Source organism: Astatotilapia calliptera, chromosome 1 (assembly GCF_900246225.1).
Source record: "Astatotilapia calliptera chromosome 1, fAstCal1.2, whole genome shotgun sequence".
Taxonomy (NCBI): Eukaryota; Metazoa; Chordata; class Actinopteri; order Cichliformes; family Cichlidae; genus Astatotilapia; species Astatotilapia calliptera.
The window spans coordinates 35,579,644-35,605,588 of NC_039302.1; the positions used below are offsets into that span (position 1 = coordinate 35,579,644).

General features: G+C 42.8%; 1 protein-coding gene across 1 annotated transcript; it reads right to left on the reverse strand.

Annotated features, from left to right (window-relative positions):
- Window positions 1–467: 467 nt before the first annotated feature.
- znf507 (zinc finger protein 507) lies at window positions 468–25,458 on the reverse strand. Its single transcript, XM_026175907.1, has 7 exons — window positions 25,308–25,458; window positions 19,694–22,015; window positions 17,460–17,577; window positions 17,237–17,345; window positions 7,870–7,974; window positions 3,092–3,226; window positions 468–2,130 (listed from the first exon to the last, which is right to left on the reverse strand). Exons 2-7 carry the CDS (start codon window positions 22,010–22,012, stop codon window positions 1,671–1,673), a joined length of 3,246 nt encoding a protein of 1,081 aa, XP_026031692.1. The 5' UTR covers window positions 22,013–22,015; window positions 25,308–25,458; the 3' UTR covers window positions 468–1,670.
- Window positions 25,459–25,945: the final 487 nt, after the last annotated feature.

Here is a 25,945-nt window from a genome sequence, read left to right on the forward strand (position 1 = left end):
AGAAAACACCAATCTGCATGCTGCTCATATCCTTTATTACTCCAACCTCACTCACCACTCAGGATCTGTCCCCTCGACTGAACTCCAAGGCCCACCAAAGTGAACTCCTTGTGCGAGTTTCTTTCTGACCACTTGCATCTGTGCCGTGGATCTTCTTCCAAGTGAATTATTTTTAGAAAGAGGAGGAACAAGGAGCCAAATTTGCTGAGTGGAGTGACTACTAGGATGGCATGGGATGATTGCGCCTTACTTGAACTGTGAGTGACACCCAGGTAAATATCATCTCCTCCAGATGTTTCTTGCACACTCTGAGCAACACTTAAAATACCAGGTTTCAATTTTTTATGCTCAAAAGATGTCAGTGAATACTATTGCTGCCATTCATCGTTTGAAAGAGCTGGGCTGAGGTCTGCAATGTCTGCCCTCCTGCCGGTGAGAGGACATGGGACTAAACACCCCAAAACACGTAGACTTAAAAACTTTATTTTCACATCCACGTCTTCTCATTTCAGGCATGTTCAAGCTGGGACAGCGGCCGCTTCAAGCCGATACTAGAAAGTTTATATTTTTAAAAACACTGACAAAAAGTGGAAATGTCCTTATAAAAATGTTATTATATACATCATAAACAGCATGAGCTATAAAAATACCTTCATTGACAAGTCTTAAAGTGAACCTAGCACCATAATCACAATCGAGTGATAATTGTGTCGCATTCAATATGACATAAACCGGCTTTGAACCATCGTTGTATTACAACACGAGCCCCGCCAATCCCAGCTTCCCTTTTTGTTATTCCTTTTGTCGACATGCTTTTACACCAACTGAACACTGGTGACGATCCAAAGGCCACTTCCTGCTTTGCTCCAGTCAACTTACGCTCCACCTTTGAGAACTATCAGGGTCTCTGCTAAAGAAGCTACTTAACAAACAGTAAAACTACAATAAGAGCCACAAAAAGCAGAACGAAAATATAACAAACATAGTCGTTTAAATTGGCATAACGGAACTTAACATGCATAAAATAAACAGATAAATATTGAAAGGTTTTTTTAAGCTGTGGTAAATGCCTTTGTAGGCATCGGTGAGTCTGCACCTCCACTACTTGGCTAGAGCTTCAACTCTGTCAGATTAAATACATTAAATACACTAGCAATAAAAGAGCTGCCTTAGAATCAAAAATATATGGATTAGACTTGAAAATATGGAAATCTTTTGTGGTTGAGGGATCGCGTGGTTTTGTGAGGTATGAACACGTCCCTGTAGAGTGAAAAAAAACGGACTTGAGTCGAGAGCTCGGGCTCCTCCCTTGAAAGCAAAATCGCTTCCCTACAGACACATTTTGCGTCATTTAGTGTGTAATTATTTGACACAAATATTAACGGCTTACAGCCCTGTCAATCGTTTTTTCAACATTCCTTTCGAAAGAACATCGTCAATAAAACATTTCATCGTTTGTTCTGAAATGTGTGGACACGAGTCATCGCAGCCTTACGAACGTAACCTCTTGATGCAACAACCGAACCAATCAGAGTACCGCCACTGAAATGACTGGACTACTGTGATGCAGTAGATTGTTTCCTCCGCCGCCGCCTCGCTGACGGACAGAAACCTCAGAAAGCACAGGGTGGGCGTCAAAGTCAGGATGGGGAGGGGGGAACGTGCATGTGTCACTCTGCTGTTTGGAGGCTTGCTTGTGCTTCTGACTGCTGCTGTTCTTTGTTCAGGATGATGCTGATGATGTCTCCCTCGTGCTCCTTCATGTGCTCCATCAGTCGCTCTTTGCTGGTGGACTCGAAGCCGCAGATGCAGCAGCAGAACAGGAGCACACAGTACTCCATGCCGGGGCCTGGCGGGGGGAGCTGGCCCGTGCGTGGATGGCTCTGGGACTGAGACTGAAGCTGTGCAGGGTCCTTCCCCTGGGGGCTTACGGACTCGGGGGACCACTTTGAAGGATCTGTGGGAGGTGTGGAGAAGCCCACTGGGCTGTCAGCTGACAGAGCAGCTTTAGTTGCTGATGTGGGTGTTAGCGGTGGATCCACTGTGCTCTTTGCTTTGTCCTTTGAGTGCGGGGACACTGCCGGGCGCTCTGCCGCAGACTCTACCACCGCAGATAACTTCTGAGGAGCTCTGAAAGAAGCAGAGGGTAAAATCATGAGAAGAAAAATGTCACCCTCAGCGTTTGTACGGGACTGGAACTTTACAGGCTTTCGTTTCCTCCCCCCAAAAGTAAAAATAAGTGCAAAATGCAGACTAACACAGTTGTTTCATTTTGTGGGTGTAGAACATGTGTAGAGGTCAGAGGTCAAATGTGACATGATATGCTAAATCTTTATATGGTACTTAAACAGCACAATACACAGCACACTTGTGAGACTCATAGTTTCCAAGTTAAAAGGCTTTTTGCCAATTTTCCACCAATCATCATCAGTCACTGAGCACCTTCGTGGATGCAAAGCAAATTTTAAATGGGACTCAGAGGTATACAATATTTACAAATTAAAAATAATTACATTAAAATGGCTCATAATACTGTAAACAATCCAGCAACATTTCCAAACAAACTTGCTCAGTGCTTTTATTATTATACTGTCATGAACTTTAACCTTTAACACGCTAACTGAGGCCTGCAGAGTCTGACGTGGGACGTCCAATCCTAGCAAGACTGTGGCATTGTGTTAACACATCTCATTTTTATTCATCAGGTATCTGATCGGCAGCAACACCCACCCTCTTAATTCCTATGGAAGCAGTGAGGACTGCATAAAAGTTCAGGAAACGTTTCCCCAGTGCAGTGCTTGCATGTGCATGCATTGCCAGAGCAGCATATTCAGCATGTTTTGCACGAAACCCTGCACACTACATCCTTATAACATGAAATTACAAATGATGAAGGCAAGTAGCAGAAAGTCATATATTCTTAACAAAAACAGAAATATAAGCGAGATATATCATTATTATTACTAAAACCATTATAACCTGTATAATCCCAGGACATGAAGATCACTGCCAGTTGATTTACTGTTGACATTTACAAACACTGAGATAAAACTTGAAAGAAGGCTGAAGGAACTGCAGTTTGTGTGCTTACCGGCTGCTCTGGGAGATTGCCTCGTTAATGGCTTTGTTAACCTGCTCGTAGTTGTAGTTCTGGTCTCCGGCGTGCTTCCACATGTGGGATTTGAGCGATGGCGGGTGACTGCACACATAGCCGCACAGAGAGCACCTGAAAGAGAGGAGGAGGAAAAAAATAAGTAAATAAATAAATAATGGAGGCAATATGAGAAAGGAGTGAGAGGGGCTCAAGCTGAAGATGATTTAATGTGTGTACTGAGGTTTTACTAATCCTTCTCCTACTTTCTATCAAGAGGAATCATCCTGACTGAACACTCCACGGGGGACACCGAGCTTGAGAAACAGAGACAAAGAGGGGAGAGAGGAAATCGGATTTGCAGCACGCTGCTGGACTCATTTGTCAAAATTAAAAAGAATTATGGAGTTTTAGATCTATTCAAACGCTTTCACTTGCAAATATCATTAAGGATAAAGACATCATGCGCCCTCCCCCCCGAACAGCTGACTGAACACGCTCAGAACATGTTATTTATAAAACAAGCCACGATGTCGTTAAAATGAAATCACATCGCAGTAGACTAGTGTGTGATAATGGCCCGTTTCTTTCTCCCAGTTACTGACTCACTTTAGAAAACGTATGCTTCGGCTCCATCGTCGTCTCGAAGACGCGATGAGGGCCAGTTTATTCCGGAAGCAGCAGATGCTTTTTGACACCACCAAGAAAAAAAACCCCACGATCTTTTTGGAGCTGACAGATGGTTTTGATGGTGCATTTAAAAATTCTCTCTTCTGCTCCATTTCACAGCGTTGTGCTTTTGTGTTGCTTCGCATCACGCTTGACGCCTCGAGGCCTCAAAGAGTAATGAGAAATTTAAAACTAAATAAAATAACAATCTCCACAAAAGGATCGGGGAAAATCTATAGCCAATTAATCCAGCCCGTCAGCATCCCACAAAGACTGAACCAACAGCCGTCAAACAGCTGCCTCTGACAGGCAAAGTCAATCAAACTCTGCCGTGTTCATTTGTTTGCTTTACTTCCTTTCTGCTGCTGAGAAAACTGACAGCACGGAGCCAACGACTGGAACCAGATCCACCTTCTACAGGTGAAAAGGAATTTTAAATGGAAATGGAGTAATGTGACACACACACGCACACACAGGTCACCAGCAAAGGTACCGTCATACCAAGTCAACCTCACAATTCTGTAAATGTGACAGTACTTGCTTTTTCTGTGGTGCCGTAAAAATCACAGACTTTAGTTTCAAGTCTTGAGTCACTCGTGGTTTCTTTATACTTTGTTTTCAAAGAGTCAGACTTTCTTTTATTTGTATAGCGACCAAATCACACCAGTCGCCTCAAAGTGCTTTATACTTAAGGTAGAGACTCTACAGTAATACAGAGAAAACCCGAAAGAGGCGACCCGCCGCATGAACAAGCGCTCGGTGACAGTGGGAAGGAAGAAACCTCCGGCAGCACCAGGCTCAGGGAGGGGCAGCCATCTGCTGCGCCCGGTTGGGGGTGAGGAGAGGAAGCCAGTGGTTTTGGTTTGTTTTTGAAGGTGCAACCCTAGAATAAGCGTGTCCCCCGAGGGGGGAGTGGTGACTGGAGCAGACTTCACTCGACATGTAGGTGAAGGAAACAGAGGTGATGAGGAGGTGCCGTGTAGAAATGCAGAGATGGAGCAGTTTTTGCAAACAGGACAGAAAAAGCTGCAGGGAACGAAGAGGTAGTCCACCTGTGTGGAGGAAGGTGCACACAGGTGGACTACAACAGGTTGTGTGTGCCCAGTTCCATTCATGATGTAAACAGGCTCCTATTACCGCAAAATCTAATAATGCATCACTTTTGCTGCTTGTACAAACCTGGGACATTTTATTTGTCAATGCTTGGTTACATCTGTGGCAGATCTCTCTCCATCCTCCCTCCACGTTGGGCGTGGCTCCCCGTGATTGGCCCTCTGCTCTCGACAGTGAGCCAGCATTTAAATCTGTGCAGCATCACAAGAGATTTGCTCCAGTGTGATAATCCCTGAAACCCTGAGATCCTCGACAGAAACCCGTTAACTGTTTCTGCCTCACAGCTGGAGACAAAAGGTGATCGAGGGCTTTGTGTTTGGGCTCCTCGGTGTGGAATGACCTGCCCGAGGACATCCAGTGGCTTCCTTTTAAATCACTGCTAAAGACTCATATCCTCCATTTTTGGTCATTTTTAGTAGGGCTGCTCAATTAATCGAATTTTAATCACGATTACGATCTGGGCTTTCAACGATCATTAAAAATGACTGAGCCGATTATTAGCCCCTCCCTCGTTTATCCGCGACACCTTAAAGGCCGGTCCGTGAAAATATTGTCGGGCATAAACCGGTCCGTGGCGCAAAAAAGGTTGAGACCGCTGATTAAGAGGACCCGAGGGAAGCTCGGAAAGCTAAGCAGAATTTATTTGGAGAGTGACTGCCGTTGGTTGAAAAGAGAGTTTAAAAAAAAAACTTCAGTGGTGTTGCACACTATTTTATATTATTTTTTAAAGTCATTATTCAATACATTGTTATTGTTAACCCTTTAAAGCCGGTCAGAGCAGCACGCTCTGTTTTGTGTAACTATTTTTAAATCCCTGTAGAACCTGAACCGTGTAAGCTAGTGCAATAATTTGTTTTGCATATGAAACTGGAGGAGTTGTACTTACATCTGATGCCATCAGCTTGTCCTCGGTCACGGTTTCCTTCCACATAAACTGCATAAAAAGCGCTTGCAGGAACAAAAACATAATATTCCAGAAACACGCTTTGCCGATCCGATCAGCTGTTCGTAACACTTCGCACATTGAAACAGAAGTCACGCTAACTATCACATGTCCGCCATTTCCTGCCCGAAACCGGAAGTGATGTCATTTTTGCGGAAAATGTAGTTTTTTTTAAACTTGTAGGCCTTAAAAGCCTATACTGGTCATGTTTGACGTTTCTGAATAGTTTCTGGGATGCTTAGAACTCGAATTGCACTGCTGGAAATAGTTAATTTTGATGCACATGCTGTTTTCTTTGAAAATTTGCATCATAGGATTGTTTTTGTTTTTCCTGCAGTATATAAAAATTGCTGTATCTCCAAAATAAAACTATGAAGACGCTCAAAATTAATTTCCTGTTGTTGTAAACTATTTTTTGCAACTTTTTTGTATTTAAAGTTTTGAGGGATAAACCTCTTAAATTTCTCCAAGTAGAAATATATGTAAAAAAACAAAAACGATTTTCAATTTTTTTTGTAGTTTATTGCACTTTTTTGCAATTAATGTAGTTACTATGGACTTAATGCATACATATTATTAAAATATGGGCTATAACAGTTGTATAGCAACTTGAAATGCTCCCACAAATGGCACTACAACATGTAAAAAAAATAATATAAGCTCTGGCGGACTTGGTTCTATGGTAGGTCTTAAAGGGTTAAATAAATATCGTCAAATAATCGAGATCTCAATTTCAGTGAAAATAATCGTGATTATCATTTTAGCCATAATCGAGCAGCCCTAATTTTTAGTATAGATTTTTTTATTTTAACATTAATTGTAAGTGTGGAATCACATTATCTTATTTTGATGCTGCACTTCAGTCATTTATAACAAATATGTAAATTTCTTTGGTAATTTCTCCCACTTTGTTTTTTTATTCTGTGTTACTGGGAAGCCTCTGTTACCCTGCTATACAAATTATTATTATTATAAATCGGAAACTGAAAATTCAGACTGTGTCTTGTTAGTTTTAATTGAGTATTTGCAAAAAGGACACTGTAAGGAGCACCAGCAGTCGCAGCATGTTATGTCTAGCGTTCTCGCTGGGACGCCTCGCTTCAGAGCAAACAAAAGGTGTGAAAGTCACCAGAAAAGTCAAGATATCTCATCCTCTGCTACTTTACTTTTAAAGCAGTCCGTCTCCCTCAAGTCCCTCCTCGTTATGAAAGTGCTGCGCTAAAGAGAAAGAAGGCAGCGTCTGTGCCATTTTGAATGTATGGAAACGAGCGTTGAAGCCTCGCAGGTACCGAGGACAAGTGCTCAGTGAAGTGGAAATCAGCAATCAGAGTCTCGCTCGGGGTTGAGGATTTAACATTTTAAGGAGAGTCGAGTGTTGACTGCCATTCACTTTCTCCACCCGCCATCCACTAAACTTGCAATCAGAAGCCCACTTCTTAAATCTCCGGACTGAGAGTGCACGCACGTGGTCACAAACAGGTTCTGACCCACACAGGTAACCTACAGACCTTTCAGATAACACTTTAAAGAAAATCTAAGGTCATATGTTCCCAAGTAAACACAATGCTGATTCAAAATCAACACTAGTGTAAAAGTCTGAATGTGTTTATTAACGTGCAAAGGACACAAAACATTCAACTTGATTTTCTATACCGGCGGGCTTCTTTAGGGTTTCCTGCTGGAGTCAACTGATTAATCTCATCCTACTAACATATTTAAAAAATAAAGGCTGAAAGGGCTGAACGTGGGCGATGACACATTTTAAACGGATCCAAACTAAATTTAAGACGCAGCTGGCTGCATAAATTTTATGTTTTATCGACTGCACTGTTTTCACCCACCTACAGACTGCCGTCTTTGTCTCTGTGAATTTTGCCTCGACACTGGTTGAAACTACAGACTGGAGTTTGGAGGTAATTCGATTAGAACACGTGTTCGTAACGCAGCCCGCAGCTTCTTCTGGACACACACAGCTCTTCCTTCTCACCTCAGAAGTGCAGCGGTCATTGTTATCATCGCTCCCTGCGGTGGGAGCGTGTTTGAAGTGTCTCACCTGTACTGCTCCAGCAGCTGCACGGCCTGGTGCTCCTGAGGGTGCCTCCTCATGTGGCTCTTTAAACTGTTCATGTTGGTGGTGGCAAAATCGCAGCTGCAGCACCTGCCGGGGGCATTTAGAAAGAAAAAAAGAGAGATAGAGACAGAGCAGCTTATTTAACTGGGAAATGCAGTTACAGAAGCAGCATTTTGATGTCAGTGTGTTGAGATAAAGGACTTGGAGCAAAGCAGGCAGGACATTCCTACTTTAACAAAAGAAATAAATCAGTGTTTTCTATTTCCTTACACTTGCACTGTGGCTGAGCGATGAAACTGGCACTTCCAGTAGCTTAGAGGCAGATACGGCACTGTACAAGGATTGCAGGAAGAGGATACACTCGACTCGCTGCCATCAGCCGCACAGCATTAAAGTCTCACACACACACACAGACACACACACACACTTCATTTTTAGGTTAATTTGGCTCAAGCTACAAACTGGTTTCTCCTGTAACTACAACAACTGCAACATGTGGGCTGGATTAATTGCACATATTAATATTCCAGCAACTGTAATTCAAGGAGAGAACAAACTGAGTTTATCATAAATTATTTATGGAGCTTTGGTTTATTGTGTGCTACATGGAAATGAATGTGGCCTTGCCCCGAGAAACTTAAACTTGTAGAAAGGTATCGCTTCCCAGTTTGGAGCTTTTGAGAAAGCAACAGGGTAACTGTAAATTCACATTAAAGCAGCTTTAAGAGTATTTTTGTTTCCTTTTCCTACCAAACTTATTTAAACATCTTTTTTTAACAAATTATTTAACTTTACAGATGCTGAGAGGCAGGTTTTGACACATTAGGTCAGAGTCTAGAAAATTGCTTCCCCTGCCTCCTGACTTTATGCTAAACTAGGCTAAGCTACGCTATGGTTGCTAACACCCAGGTGTTGACAGTATGCGGGTCACCTAGCATATAAAAGGGTAGTTATATTGCTGGGTAATGATTTGTGCAACTAGTTACATGAGAAATGAGAACAGAAAAGTACTTATTGGCTGCTAACGCTACTAGAAATAAGAGCATTTAGGAACCTAATAAACGATTATAAGCTTACAGCAGAATATCAGAAGGTTTTCAGTCAAACCATTTCTTCCCCATAAACAGATAAGATAAGTACATTATATTTCCAGCTGTTTATTACCACCAGCACAGTTATGGTAATATTATGGGCAGACCCCGGAACGACCAGCAGGGCTCTGCAACAGATCTAACAGGGATCCTAATAAACTACAGTATGTAGTGGGCACTATGTTTTCATACTCGTGTTGAACGGTTTGACGAATGAATACTAATAAGAGTTTCAGGCATGATAATGGGCATCTTTGCACTCTGCTGTTTCCCTTCAAGTCCTTCTGTAATGCTAACAGATGATAGCAGCGATGGTATTACTGTCAGTGTTACTGTATAACGTTCAGACCTCATACTCAATTCCAATTATGTATTCCAACTCCTAACTGCACGGATTTCCTCTAACAGCTGACGGCCTGCACAGGCAGAGAACAGCTAGCGAGTTAGATTCATTTGTGGATTCATAGTTTTATTCTTGGACTCCATGAAAGTATTTTCTCAGAATTTAAAGTTCAAATTAATTCCATTTTATTTTATTTTTTTACTAGGCCTTTGTGCAGGTAGATGTTTATCTCCCTTTGCACTACCCTAATGCAACTTTCTCTTCATTTGATACCCCAAAATGTTTAAGTGGTTGGATCTTCTGGGGGATGAGATGAACAGATGCCGACTTTCAATCAAGTCAAGGGTTAGAAAAGACAAAACTGCCAGAACCTGAGAGCCTACGTGGCCCAAACGTAACATTTCCTTCATACTGACCACATCATTTGAAACATTGACCATGTTTAATATGAATACAATGTATTGTCATGTAAGGTTTTCCCTGGACTCTATGACGCGCACCCTTTGATTCAGAAGGCTGTGGAAGCAGGAATAACTGAAGTATGGCTGTAACAGTTCTCACATCACTGTGGAGGAACGTTTCCTCACACTTTCTTTTTCAAAACAACATTGCTTCAATTAATTAAAGGTCTGCAGGTATTTGTTTATCCACCGCTCTCCTGAGGTCCCGCCACAGCATTTTAATGAGGTTGAGTCTGAAATTTGACTGGGTCACTGTAATTCTTACGTTTTCCAGTCATTCTGTTATAGATTTGCTGGTGAGTTTGGGATCGTTGTCCTGTTGCATCACTATTTCGGCCAAGTTCAGCTCGACTGACATGTAGCGTATACTTTGGTACACAGAGGAGTTCATGTTTGACTCAGTGACTGGAAGGTGCTCAGGTCCAGGGGATGCAAAACAAGCCCAAACCATCACTCCTCCGAAAACTGTGATTGGAAGTTTGCACGAGTCGTGTCTGCAAACCTGAGCCGTGCTGCCATGTTTAGAGAAACGAGGCTTTCTCCTGGGAACCCTTCTAAACAAGCCATACTTGCTGTGCTGCAATGAACCTGAAAATTCGACATGCCAACTGAGGCTTGTAGAGTCTGGGATGGAGCTCTGGGGTTTTTGCAGCTTCTCTGACCTTGGGTCTGACCTTGGGTTCATTTTCTGGAACGTCCACTCCTGCCAAGAGTGCAGCTATGTATTAACACGCATCAGAGTGCTTCAGACAAGCAAACTGGTGAAACATCTGCTTTTATAGGAGGTGCTGATGATTAACCAAGCACATCTGATTAGCAGCACCTGGCTGCTACTTGCCTTTACAATCCTATGGAGGGAGTAAACATTTACTTCACTTTCACATGACTGTATGCAGCAGAAAATAAAACTAGGCAGACCGAGCCTGCTTTAACGGTGATGTAATCATACCCAAAAACAAAGGAGCAAATTTAAACCAGTGTACGATACTTTGGTGAAACACTGCATACATCAGAGCGCACAGCGGCCGTGCACACAGCACAGTGTTTGATTACATGTAAAAACATCGCAGCCTGTGCATATTTTTACAGTGACAGTCTTCTGTGTGACTGATGTGCTGACTTTCAGCTTTTATTGGAGGATGTTTACTTCCAGCTTGGGTGTTGAACAGCACAGAACTGTAGCCCTGTCATTATCCTTCTGCGCTGCACTCGAAGCTGAAAGTCTGCGCTTCAACCTCCAGTGTGCTGGAGCACAGAGCCAAAGCCACAGAAAACGTGGCAGCCCACACTGTACTGCTGTGACATGACACACGTTCAGATGCAGGAGCTTCTTTCTGATATTAGACACTTTAAATGTGCAGTATGTGCATGTGAGCAGGCAGAAATGTGAGTTTTGCCAGTTTAAGTGTAAAAGTAAAAGGGTTGACCTTTACGTGTTGACATTTAATTTAGGCCTTTAATTAACAGTATTCTCATTATGGATTAATCTGCCCATTGACTTCTTGTTTAATCGAGGATTTGCTTTGGTTACCAAATGTCATAAAAAAGTGAAAAAGTCAGGGTACAGTTTTCTATCGCACACCTGAAAGAGAAAAGTGGAAGCCTGACATTTGAGAAGCTGGAAACATTTAAAATTAAAGAAAAAAAAAAAGGAAGTCCAAATTGATTTCTGTGGACTGACTAGTCACTGCAGGTTCATTTTAATTTCAGGTGTAATTTGATCTGTCCTCATGAAAGCACGAGGGTAAGGGCATAACAAGCATGCAGGGGGACCTGCTTCATCCAGCCACTCATTTTCCTCACTGCCAAAATATTAAAAAATCTCCTGTTTCCACCTGTTTACTTTGTGCTTTCCTCAATATTCCCACCTGCATGAGCCAGCAACACCCGACTCGGCATTCTCACACAAGTACCTCACAGGATTTTTGATCACACTGACTCTAAACTAAATTGGAAGCTGCCTGACCTTTACAAGAGCGAAAAGAAATCAGGCGAATATAATTCTGACTTTAGAGCACAAACGTCAGCGCTCTGTTAAGAAACCAACCTAAAGTTTGTGCTTTGAGTTAAATCTGTGCTAACACAGAGACAAAGTGAGGGCACTGTGTGACAGAGTGTGCCTGTGCCCACACTGAGATCGCTGTGCTGCTGGGAGCATTTCTAGGTGATTACTGCCCTCTAAAGGACCAATTTAAAATGACATGCAGAGCTCAAGTATCTCTTAAAGTAATAGGACATGAATGAGAATTAGCAAATAGAATTTAAATAGCTCAGTGTGCCTCAAAGGGGAACTCAAAACTAAAAAAAAAAGGCTGTCGCCATGCAGAAGTCACAGTGAGCTCTAAAAGTCCTCTTTTCACTTACAGTGGACACCAACAAACCCTTCACTATACACTCATGCAGAGTTTTATTTCTGACATGCAGGAAAAGCCAATTTTATGCAACTTTTATGCATCAAACGAGACATGCAATGAACCTGAGAAACTGGAGCGCTTTCAGTCTACTTCCTGATGTATCAGCGTCTTGCTAAAGGTCATATAGCATTCCTGCAACCAGCATTATTCTGTACATTCAAATAAACAAACACAGCATGACGGCAAACACGAAGAAATGGAAAACTTTCCAAGCATGAAGAGCAGAACGTGAACAGTTTCAATGAAAAAGCCGCAGCATTTGTTCCCCACCAAACCTGCTGTCTCAACACGGGGGGTCAAGTTTAACCCAACACACCCCCTACAAACACACACACACACGCACACACACACAATTAATCAACGATATCTGCAAAAGATCTTAGGTGGTTTTAGGAACTTTAATATTCATTATAAAGATCAACTTTATCTCTTATGACAATGCCATACTAGAGGTTTTCAGTTTCCCACCACTACGAAGGATCCTCACTGAACAGAGGGCGTGGCTTATGACGCCTAGAGTCAACAATGTAGCTTTTAGAAACCTTCCAAGGCACCTCAACGCCCACTCACATCTTGCTTCTGGTTACTACAATAAGTCACATGATAGGGCGAGGCAAGGTCTCACAGTAGTTCCACCCAAAACCTCTGATGGTATTGACCCAAGCCTTTTTTCACACCATGTGAGGCTCATGATTAATAGTAGGTCAATGATCCTCTTAAGGGACAACCTCCACTAGGGTTTAAATACCTGATTTTAGAGCTGAAGAAGCTACTTGGATGAGAGGTGAATGTCTTCACCAAACTTTCTGTCCAAGCTCCTTACACTACCATGATGTGGACACCTACGTGAAACACAGAAAATGTGTTTTGCTTTACTCAGAGACAAACTATTTGACCCTGAGGGGATCGTTTTCTCTCCGTTTTGGCCTCCCGTCCACACTGAGACGGCGTTTTGGCTCAAGGAAAACGCATACATTGGAAAACGGTGCTTTCATGGAGCAGTGTGGACAGCGAACCCGGAGCCTTTTCAAAAACGATGACACATTTTAGTCATGTGATGCAGTCATGTGACCAATTAAACTAAGATAGCAGAGGGCATTATACAGCAGTTGTTTTGTTTGCCCTCAATTTTGACTATTAAAGATTAATATCAGTCTGTACATGCTCCAGAGAGCTTTTCTTCAGATTCTTTAATTCTCACTCGCTTTTGCAACTTTGTACTTTTGTGTTACTCGCAGCAACAACTCCACCTCATTGTTAGTCCACTGAAAAAACTTCAAAGAGCCTGAAACTAAACAAACGGCAGACAGAAATGAGGCAGGTCGTATCCTCTTACGTTTCACGCATGAGCAGGACTGGAACGTAAGTGTTTTTCGGCCGTTTCAATGTGGACGCACAACTCTGTGAAAACGACTGAAAACACTACTGCCTGCAGGCTGCCTTCGCGCTACCACCACTAAAGTATAAAACAGGCATAAAACATGTTTTACACATTTTTTTTCAATAATGTATGAAATATGGGCACTTTTATAAGATAATTTGATAATTTACTGCTTTAATTCTCCTGGAGAAAAGCAGAATCTGACTGTGAAAATCAAACAGTCTGATAAACTGTTTGCTGTTCTCTGGTCGAGGGATGCATCTTCTGCTAAGACCACAGCATTCAGATTTGATCGGCTTTCACAGCTGGTGAAGTTTTGCTGTTTCCACTCTTTTTTCCATCACTACATTAATCTCTACAAACACTTATCATCTGGCGCTGAACTGTGAGAACAACAGAAAGCATTACACTGGTGCTAGCTTCCTGTTAAATCCAAAAATTATTTTAGGATCCACAGACTTATGTGTTCTCAGTTTCTCTGTCCTAATGTACTGCTTGACTTTAATGTTTCTGTCCCACGAGGTCAGTGGAGGTTAATAAAGAAGATCGTGCCGTTGCTCCAAAAATCCAGAAAAACCTTCCTCACGCGATCAAATGTTCAGCTTCCACTGACAGATGGAAATGTCTTCAACTACTCAAACATCTTAACACTTGCTACTTATTTTAACAATTTTTATTTTAATAATTAATCCCTATTTTTTTTAAAAAGAATCCTGTTGACTTGAGATTTTTGTGTATATCATGTTTATCTTAATAATCTTATACGTATTCATCTGCACACACGCAATGAAGCAAGTCTGAAACAGGAAACAGAATAAATGTATCCAACTTTGCTTATTTTCTATTAATTTTTAAGCTGAAAATGTCAAACTGTGCGCGTTCTTTGAATCATTGTAGCTTAGTAATGTTTCAAATGAATACTCACTTCACTGCGCTCATAAATGATTAAACATCTAATAAAAACTCCTCTAGGTTTACAAGAAACCATCAATCACATTTCACCCAGCGTTACCGCCACAGGCTAAAGGCATCGCAGGCATCACTAAGGGGCTACATTTCACTGGGAATGGGTCACACCCCCGGGAAGCTAAGATGAGAATTGGGAGCAACAATCTTATGCTATTTTTTTGTTTGCACTCTATGCATCAGAAACTGTTAAACTATGATTCTGAAAGCTTTGAAAGACATTTGCAGACAGATACATTCAGATAAACAGTGGAGATATATTGTTGGTCTGTTGGTTTTTTCTTGCATTAATGCTTGCATGACGTTATGAGCAAGATCTTACTGGAGCCTGAATTTCAAACAGGACACGTATGAAACAAAGGCAGGACCACAGAACTTTATGACGTTTGGAAAGGGTGTGGTATTGTTCCATATCGCTTTATAACTTATTTACTATCTTTTTCTCACTCGCTATCACTCATTCTCATACATGTTCTGCTGTTAGACTTGGGGTTGTGCAACAGCTCGCTCAAAGTTCAGTTTGCGCAGACTAACATGAACAGGAACCTTTACAACCAATATTTTGTAAAACTAAAAATGATCAAGTTCAAGGTCATTCTGAAGAAGCTGCTCTGATCCTTCTCTAGCTCTGCACACACAAAAATATCATTAAATACACTCACAGACAGATCACTGTCAAAAACCAAAGGGGGAAAAAAGGCAACTATGTGTTTTACCACTTAAACAATGAGTCACACACTGCAGGAAACCTCAAACAGATGACAGAAAAGCGATCAGTCAGCTCTGCGGGCCGTTTGCAGCTGTTGATTCACCATCTTACCCTTTAGTAACGATTTGTTGTTATCATCAATCACTCGCAGATATTTCCCAAGACTGTCTGTTTCAAATTCACTGCCGACGACATGGCTGACGTTCTGATTTGTTTTTTCACACCCAGCGGGTCCAATTTCCATAGAAATGTAAGATTTCTGGGGAAATTGGAGAATCTGTAGTGATTTGCTGAGAAAACCCTTCAAATCTACAATCTTCATACACATAAGACCTCAGCATTAATGCTGGTAGCCGTGCTGTCTGAACGGCCACGATCATTAGTCATGTAGACAAACTGTATTGTTCGAGTGAAATATGTACAGTGTACCGTTTCACCCTTACAACAGCCAGTCACACATATTTTTCTTCTATCTTTAGTTCAACATTTAGTAAAAAAGGTGAAATTCTATGAAAATAATCTTTTTTAAATGTTCCCAGTAACATTAAGTGCTGCACAGAGTGCATCATAACGAAGCTGCTCCCAGCTCGCTGTAGTTAGTGACTGTGCAAAAGACCTTTTAGGTCCTTTAACCCTTTAAGACCTACCATAGAACCAAGTCCGCCAGAGCTTATATTATATTTTTACATGCTGTGGAGCCATTTTTGGGAGCATTTCAAGTTCCTATACATCAATACAACCATTATAGCCCAAATTTTAATAATATGTATTCATTAAGTGCATAGTAATTACATAAATTGCAAAAAAGTGCAATAAACTACAAACAAATTGAAAATCGTTTTTGTTTTTTTAACATATATTTCTAGTTAGAGAAATTTAAGAGGCTTATCCCTCAAAACTGTAAATACAAAAAAGTTGCACAAAATAGTTTCCCACCACAGGAAATTTATTTTAAGTGTCTTCATAGTTTTGTTTTTGAAATACACCAATTTTCATATACTGCAGGAAAAACGAAAATAAATATTATAGTGCAAATTTGCAAAAAAAGCAGCATATGCATCAAAATAAACTATTTCCAGCAGTGCAATATGAGTCCTAAGCATCCCAGAAACGACACAAAGTCATAAAGTCAAAGATAACTTAAAAACACCAGTATAGGCTCATGAGGCCCTGATGGTAAAAAACTACATTTCCGCAAAAATGACATCACTTCCGGTTTCGGGCAGGTGATGTCGGACATGCGAAAGTTCGCTCTGACGTCTATTCCAACGTAGGAAGTGTTACAAACAGCTGATCGGATCGGCAAAGCCATGTTTTTGTTGCTGCAAGCGCTTTTTATGCAGTTTTTGCAAAGCTATATGTGGAAGGAAACTGTGACCTAGGACAAGCTGATGGCATAAGATGTAAGTACAACTCCTCCGGTGTCATGTGCAAAAAAAATTATTGCGCTAGCTTATGTGGTTGCAGAGCTACCGCGATTTAAAAATTGTTACGCAAAACAGAGCGTGCCCGCTCCGACCGGCTTTAAAGGGTTAAAATAACCCTCAGCAATCCAAGTGCTCATCAATGGTAACGCTAAACTAACACAATATGCATTTATTCATCTCTACGCATATCCCATTTATTCATTTGTATCCATCCCTCCGTCCCTGGAGTTACCTCAGGTGTCATGGGGCAAGAGGCGGGGCATTTTTTGTTCCTTTCTTTAAAAACAAACAAACAAACAAACTCAAATCTTGGCAATCAGGCGACAAAGAAAGTAAAATGCACGACCGGCCGAAGCACCACAAAGACTGTGGGTGTTAGATTAGCGGGTGTTAACACAAGGCCACTAATTTTACTGTTACTAACATTACATAAAAGGTTGGTTCTTACCACAATGATTAACTTCATTTTGTAGACAAAGTGAAATTTAAAAACTGCTAAAACTTGGCTAGTGGGAGGTGAAATGAGCAGATGGTGCAGGTTTTCTTTCACAACTCACCGATAAGGTTTGTCAGAGTTATGAATGCGCCGGTGGTTCCTCACCCCGACGTACGTAGAGCTGGTGTAGTTGCACACGTCGCACTTAAACATCTTCTGTGGACTACCTTCTGTAAGAGAAGGCAACGTAAACACACCTTTACAACTTGTTGAGAACAACACCGAGCCATCAGCCAAATATCGTAACAATTAATGGTGCCATAAAAACATAAACCACGTCTTACCTTCATCTGTGACCCGCTCCGTCTCCTCCATTGCGGCCGCCGTCTCAGCGACTGGTGTGAGCATTTCCACGTCACTGCTGAAGCTGTGGTGCTCTCTTTCATGGTTTCTTAACTGGCTCTAAAAATGAATAGAACAGCGATACTGTGAGATTTCTAAGTAATTATGATACACTGAATGGATTAAAAACAGCTGGCAGATTTCCCCAATGATGCACTTTGTGGTCTTTATTAGGCATTTTACCTCACACCTCAGGCACAGATATGAGAATAGGGGGCCTGCTTTCACACCTCCCAATTAGCAACTCTTAGCGTAACTCCCAGATCTGCTGGAAAATATGATGAACTTAATAATCTCTGCTGCAGAGAGGCAGCGGAGCCCGATGATACCAGTGGAATCAATACTTTTATCCTTTGCCTGCATCCGACTGCTGCACACTTTTCCTTGCTAATTTATCAACTCAAGCTTTAATCTATTATTACCGTTTGATGACCGACAAGAAGAGATGCTGACAACAGCGACTCGGTGAATGTTGCAGTGTTGGGTGAAGATAAAACCAGAGGCATTATAAGCAGGAGGAACACTCAACAAGTCTTGAATAAAACAGACAGCTGACCCAGCTCTGCCAGCATTGAACTAATCAACAGTCAAACTTAGAAACATGTCAGCTAAATATGAGCAGCCTGACACTATTCTAGCTAACTATTGGATGTTCAGTACCCCCAATTCCTCCTGTGCATTTCAGAATGCTTTTAAGCTGCAGTTGGTTTTTTTAAATCAGTGAAATAACAACAATATTTATCTCAATATAAGGAATAAAAATCACAGCATCAACATACGGACTTGAAAGTTCATAAGGAAGCTCCTGGAGGGAGATGAATGAAACAAGTGGAGCGGACATGAGGGATTGTACAAAGAATGGGAAAATGTGTTTGTCCCGGCAAAAAAAAAAAAAAAACTGACCAAGACAAAGAACCAGGACCCAGGAGGGCAGAAGTACCAGCCTCTTATTTGTTTCTACCAGCTGACACTGCATATAAAACACAGGGACACGACCACGAGGTAATAAACACACGATGCACCAGCACAAGCATAAATGCTGGCAACGACGGCGGCCACTCGTGAAGGTTACGTCGCAGGCTCTACAAAGATTATCCGAGTCTAAATCAGGCCTTACCTCCAGAAGACTCGATAAAACACACCCAGTACACACAACTGTTTGTGTTGGTGGCAACAAAATATCAAGGTGACAAGCCAAACATCAATAAATGCTGGCTATGATTATCACAGTGCCATGATACAGCTATTGTGTGATAGCCAATACTAGACAATTATTATTGATTATCTGTGTAACTGTGTTCCCCTGCTGTCCATAATTTCCCTTTAAGGAGTCATAAAATAGTAACTCTGACAAAACATGACAGTAAAATCGTTTGGAGTCTCTGAATACAAATATATATGTATTGTATTTACACCTGAATACGTCTTTATAACTGCCTCACTACGAGAACAACAGCGAAACACAAACATGCCATAATCACACATGCATGCTTTCAGTCAGTCACATGGAGAAGATCGCCCACCATGCCAAGTATGTGCGACACATTCAACTGTAGCGCTGTGTAGTTCATCATTCATATAAGTCAGCGGTCCCCAACCCCTGGGCCTCGGACCGGTCCGTGAGTCTTTGGTACCGGGCCGCGAGAGTTGAGGCTCGGGTGTGAAATGTATGGTTTTCAGGGTTTTTATTGGTTTTCAGCGTTATTTTGTCATCGTTTTTATCGTTAACTCGGTTTTCCTGGGTCTTTTTACGTGTGTTATAAATAAATCTTCTTTTTTTCGGTACTGGTACTAGTTTTATTTAGTTGTATTTATCCGCGACACCTTAAAGGCCGGTCCGTGAAAATATTGTCGGGCATAAACCGGTCCGTGGCGCAAAAAAGGTTGGGGACCGCTGACATAAGTGATTATTGTGCTCCATTTGTTCAACACTGATGCTCTTGATACCCCTTTTACACCCTGTTCTTTGTGATAGCTTTACCTCACATTTCATCCCTTCTGAATAAAGTAAGATAAATTCACTCCTACAACTACAACAATGTCTTCTATAACTGAGGAGTCCTGGTCATTTGCACGTTCTCTTCCACAAATCCTCATCAGAAAATCCTCACATGTGAGATGTTGGAAAGAAGGAGGTTAGATTAAAACATGTTTCAAATGAAAGGGCCGCACTCACCTTGTAGTGGAAGGCATCTGGACACTGCTTGCACTGGTACATCCGGCTCTTGCAGTGGTGGATCATGTGGTTTTCCAGGTCTTTGCTGTCTGAGGCGATGTGCTCACAGATGGGACACTGATACGGCTCCCTCTGCCTGTGCACCCGCAGGTGCTGTTTAATGTAGCCCTTGTTGCCACTGCTGTAGCGACACAGGCGGCAGCGATACGGCCTATCGCTGCCGGGGATGTAATCCACCAGACTGCTGTCAGGAGAGCCGACCAACCCGTCCATCCCTGGAACACTGGAGCACACGTAACTGCCCGCTCCGTTCGCCGCGACCACTCCAGCTCCATTTTGGAACTGTGCGTTATCTTGAAGCTCTTTCAAGATGTCTTCGTCCGAGGTGTTCTGGTCTGAGCGCTCCCTCAGTCTTTCAATGACCGTGAGCAGGGAAAGGCTGATCCCGCCATTAGCTGCAGGCCCGTCGTCGTCTCCTTTGCCCAGGCCCAGAGATCCTAGAGTTTCCTCTCTGCCCTCATTACAGTTCAGCATAGCTGCTGCCGTTCCCACGTCAGAGGCCTTCTGTCCAGCTGCAGCCCCCTCTGTGGGTTTCTGGCCTGCTTGCGGGCTCTGCGCCTGTGCCGGAACGGTCTTCAGAGCTACCTTGGCGCCAGAGTTGGGCAGCTCGGGCGTCCTCATAGGCATAGCCACGAGGACCTCGGCAGCCAGCGAGTGGAGGCGGAGAGACTCCGAGTGCGTCCTCTTGCGACCAGCTGGGGGGACGTTTTCATCCCGTGGAAGGTCGTTACTTTTAGTGATGGAGGATTTGATATCGGCTCCTAAATGCTGGCTTTTGTTAGTGTTCCCCGGACTGTAGCAGAGGACCACCTCATCTTTCACACCTTCCACATGTTCCTGCTCTTCTGCTTTTTTCTCCAGCAAGCTCTTATCCCCGTCCACATCTGGGCTGAGAAGAAGTGGGTTAGAGGACATGACTGAGTCCTCAGCTGAAGGAAGCCGCTCTACGATCACATTGATATGGCCGGCGCTGTTGGGGCTTCTGTTGATGATCTTCTGAGCCGATGACAGCAAGCTGTCGCTCACAGAGGTGCTTTCATGGTGACCGCCTAGCTCCACCTCCGTCGCTGCCTCAGTGGTCACCTGCACCTCCACCACGGGCTCCTCAGACGTCAGATCTTTGATGGGGTACTCGTCCTCTTCCTCTACTGTTTTTGGACTTTCACTGAGATGAGAGCCTTGAAGATTCAGCACTTCCTGTTTGTCCTCAACAGCCACGGGCATGCAGAGCTGCAGCTTGAAACCGGTAGGGAGCTTTTGCAGGCTTTTATCTTGAAGAACAACTATTTCCTCTCTGGCTGACGCATTGTTAGGAGCAGCTTGCACCTCTCTCTTTGCAGAACCTCCGTCTTCATCCTCAAAGATTGGATAGGAGCAGTCGACGAGGCCGGCGTGCTTCCAGGCGTGGGTTTTCAGCATTCGCTGCTGACTGCAAACATAGCTGCAGATCAGGCAGCGGTACAGGCCATACTCCTCATAGCTGTACCACTTCTTCTTCTGTGGTAACTCCTTAGCACTGCTCACTGAGCTTTTCTTCACTTCGGTTCCTGCGCTGCAGTCGTCACCTGTTAGATCCACATCCTGCTTTTTTAAAACCTCTTCCTTCGCCTCACTCACCGGGTACTTTCTCTTCTGGTTGTCTCCATTGTCAAAGTGCATCCTGACGTGCGCCTCCAGCTGCTCGTGGTCTCTTGAGGTAAAGTGACACTCGGAGCACATGAGGATGAGGTCACTGTGCTGCTCGTTGTGCTGCTTCAGGTGTTCTTTCAGCAGGGGCAGTGTTTGGGCGAGATGGGGGCACAGGCTGCACTGATAGCACGTCACCGTCCGCTTGAGGTCGCTGCTGTTGGGGTTGGCAGCTACCTCTGCCACCGTGGTGGTCACGTTGTTGTTATCATCACCTGACCAAGGTGAGGGAAGACTGCTGTCATCTGTGCCGCGCTCTACTCTCACCTCATCCTTATGGTTCCTTTTAATTTTCTTACATATAGAGCCGCCCCCCTGCTCAGCTCCCCTTTCCCCCACTTGCAGCGCTCTTTTCTGTCCCCCTGATGTGCAGCGACGCTGGGGCCGCTTCTCCACAATCTTGCTGAGCTTCTTTATGACCCGGATGAGAGAATCATCTGCCGTTTTCTGCTGAAAACCCTGAGAGGATTGCTTCTCTTTGGTTTGCCGTGTGTGGGAGCCCAGTGCCGCCGATGTGGAGGAGGAAGACGAGGCAGCGGATGAGTGTGTGATGGCATTAGTGATCTCCTCCATGACCTGGAAAACAGCAGAGAACAAAGTAATGAGTGAGGAATCTGATTGGTGTTACACAGTAAACCTTTTAAGTAGATGACCTCATTTATAATATAAATACATTTTTAAAAAATTAGAGCAAAGAAGTGTGGCCAAAAATGTTAGACATAAAAGACGGAAATAGCTTCAACATCTGAAAAGTGAAACCAATGTGAAAGAACATCCAAAGTGCATTATTTTTAGTGGTAGACAGAATTAGCAGGACAGCTACTATTCAAGGCTGCTGCTGGTTATTAGACGTAGGAATCCCCAGATATGAAACTGCTATAGTTTGAACTGGGGAAAGACATGGTGCTGGTCAAGGCTCCACATCCATCATCTGCCCTCAGTGCAGTTTTTCACTTTCTCACTCTGCAATGCAGTGTTTCTCTAACTGTGGGGCACAGACTCAGTGCAGGTCAATGCAAGATAGGGAAATTTAAAGAACCACCGTTTAAAGCTCCATCTCTGACCTCCTGCTACCCACAAGACCCTCAGGCAGAGGTCTTTTGTCTGTTCCAGGGACCGCGCCGAAAACAGTGCAAAGTGTTTGAAGTTGAGGCCTGGAGGATGTGGAACAGCCTGCCCGGGGAAATCCCGATCTTCAAGTTGTGTCTTAAAACATAGTTTTACAAGAAGGCCTTTCCTTTGCATTTCTCACAACAGTTATTTTTGGTTTATTCGGATACTCATGTAAAGCACTTAGTAACATGAAATTTGAAAAGTTGTACATGAATACAGTTATCATGTAACACAGTTAAAACACAGTCATACGTTCAGTTTAAGAGATCTAAGACAAGAAGACACGACCAGCATCTGTCATGTTTTTCAGTTCGTTCCACACGATGATCTTATTTTATTTTACTGCGCTTTCATGAAGCCCTTTTTTGTCCTTTTCCCTTGTTTCATTGTTGCGAAGTTTTTCTGTAACGAACAGAAACTGGCTCATTCAAATTTTTACTAACAGGCCACAGCTGAACGTACACCAGGCAGTCACGACGGTTGACTGGTTCGATTTTACTCGACTTGCAGCTGTTGCAAAGTGAGTTTCACTTTCTTCTTCTGGACAAAGTCCCAAAGTGCAGAAAAACAGCTTCATTCCAGCACCAATCACTCAGAGGATCAAATCATAGCTTCACCATTATTTTTTCCTTCATTATTTTTGCAATGCTTACCCGTTCTTAGCGTTTCCTCTGCAGAGTGTACATATGATGAAAGACGACTTACCTTCCTCAGACCAATTCTACCTACAAGTACAAATAAAGCAACCTGTAGCTGTGTGTTTGGAAAGAAGAAACAGGTTTGCGGTGCTGCGTGTCTTTGACGGTTTGCAAAGAGTAAACAGTTAAAACGATCTCCGAGCAACTGAAGATTATGTCATTCTTCGTTTCGGAGCTTGATGAACATCATGTAGCAGGTGTTGGTGTAGTGAAACGCTGTGGACAACAGTGGACCATAACTTCAGGACTTCTTAGGTGGACGATGATGAAAATCTGACACGTATTTACAAAACAATGTTTCTGTGGCCTGAATGTTGAACCGCTCGCTGTTGCGAAGCGTCCATGTTGCTCGCTACAGCTCTCCCTCATCGCTTCTGCTGTATGAAATCAGTTTGAATCAACACACTGTTTGGATTCCTCCATCAGCTGACTGTGGCTGTGGTGAATGGCTATGGATAATTAATGGACTGTGACCACACTCTGCGACACTTACTGGCTTCACTGCCAAGAAGACAGACACAGAAGATCTGTATCAAACCGCCTCATATCACGATTTCTGGGGGACTTTTGCAGAGAGCAGCCTTTTGGCACGTGGGTCACCTGATCAACACCTGAGGGTCAATCCTCATTTATATATTGTACATATAGTAACTTGTTATCCATCCCTTATTTCATAATTTACTCCAACATCTTCACACTCTGCACAACAAACATGCTGTGTTGTTGTCAGCACTGTCTGTTGTCTATCTACACTCTCACTTCCTCATATGTGTACACATACTTACTCAATAAAGCTGATCCCACATTTCAGGCTTAAGCTCCATATTGGATCACATCTACATTTTTATTTATTGAATCACTTTTTTAAACATTCAGTTTAACTGACCTCCTTCTTGTATAGTATTTATTTTATTGAACAAAAACATTTTTTGTGTTGTTGGATCCGACATATCCTGTTGATTCATCATATAAATGCGAATTTTATGCTTTTTAGAAGGATTAAATTGTATGATGCATTCCTAGCTAGCTATAAATTGGATGATCTTGTAATTAAAAAAAGGTGTTAACTATTAAAAAAAACCTCTTGTGTGGCACACTTTGAGAATCACTGCCACACAGACTGCAAAATCATTTTGATCTTTCTCTGTCTTTTAAAATAAATCTGTACTAATGACATTTATCACTTGAGTATTTACCAAGAAGTTAGTGAGAGGAAATCAGTCAATCGACTAATGGGATAAGTGTGACAGCTTAACTCATTCCTGATAAGTCCTGTCCCTGCACAGTCAATACAGACCTTGTGCACCATGTGCATTTGTTTACATGGGAAGCTGAAGAGGAAACGGGCACAACTGCTCTGGCTGAATTCCTTCCATCTCCACATGACATAACACTGCCCTCCTTCTCACTTTCTGACCACAAACTTCCTCTTTCTCCTACTTCTGCTTCTGTGTGAAAACATCAAAACATGTGGAACAAACACATGTTTTGATTTCACCGTGGTTTTCCATGGGAAGGAAAACCACGGCGGGATGTTGTAGTGCATTCATCCATCCAGCTGAATTTTGAATTCTGTGATGAGGAGGAATTCAAAATAAGCTGCATCCGACTCCTTTTTATGCGCCTGCGATCAGTCAGCTTCTCTCTGGACTCCATCATGTGCTTTAACCCGTCTCAGATGAGCACCTGTTATGTCAGGATCTAAAAATATTCCATCCACTTTCACTCCCCTGTAGGACGAAGTTGCACACAGCCTCTCGGTGTGAGCTCTCACACAAAAAGCAGCCTTTTACCCGCTGATGTGAGCCAACACACTGCTGCCTTCACGCTACAAAAACACTTTCACGTTTAAAAAAAAAAGGGAAAAGTCAAAAGGATCCTGGCACACGCTGTTAGCTCCGCTGTTAGCCTCACAGCCTGCTAGTCAAACACACACACACGAGTCTCACACACTGCTAGCAGAGAAACACATGAATGTACAAGGACGCGTCCGTGCTGCTGGTGGTTAATGGGTAACGGAGGAGCGCGAAGGTGTGTGGAAATAAAAATATACTCACGGACACGGAGAAGTTTGGCGCTCTTTGTCCTCAGCACATAAACCGCTTTCTTTTATTCGTTAGCCATAAAAAGTGGCCCCTCTCTCTCTCTCCCACATTGCAAAATGGCGAGGATGGAATAACAGTCACGTGATTCGGAGTTTGAGTCAGGTGACCGACGCCGACCGACGATTGACAGGCTGTCTTGCTGTTGCCTTCAAGTGCCCCTCGTAAAAAGCAGCGCTTTTTAATTTTTCTTACAACCTAACCAACCAGTGCGGTAATTTCCACAATAAAGAGCATTATATTTTTAACTCCTTAAATTAAGACGATAACCAGAGGCGTTGCTTGAGGCCCAGGCCAGTGGGGGGCCCCTAAAAGCTGACAAACTTTATATTTTTACCACCCTAAGGGGCCCCTAGCTGCCTTTACTCAATCTAGCTGTCAGGGGTGTGCATAAAATAAATGCTGTTTGTCTGAACTGTGGAAAACTAGCATCACATTATTTATTTTATTTACTGTGATATTTAATATTAAAGCCACATTTTTGGTTTAATTGATGTCAGATTATGGTAACAAACGTAAGGCCCTTGGGGCCAGAACCGTCGGCAAAGACTGATATCCGGCCCACTGCATAGGTTTGGAAAAGAAGAAAACTC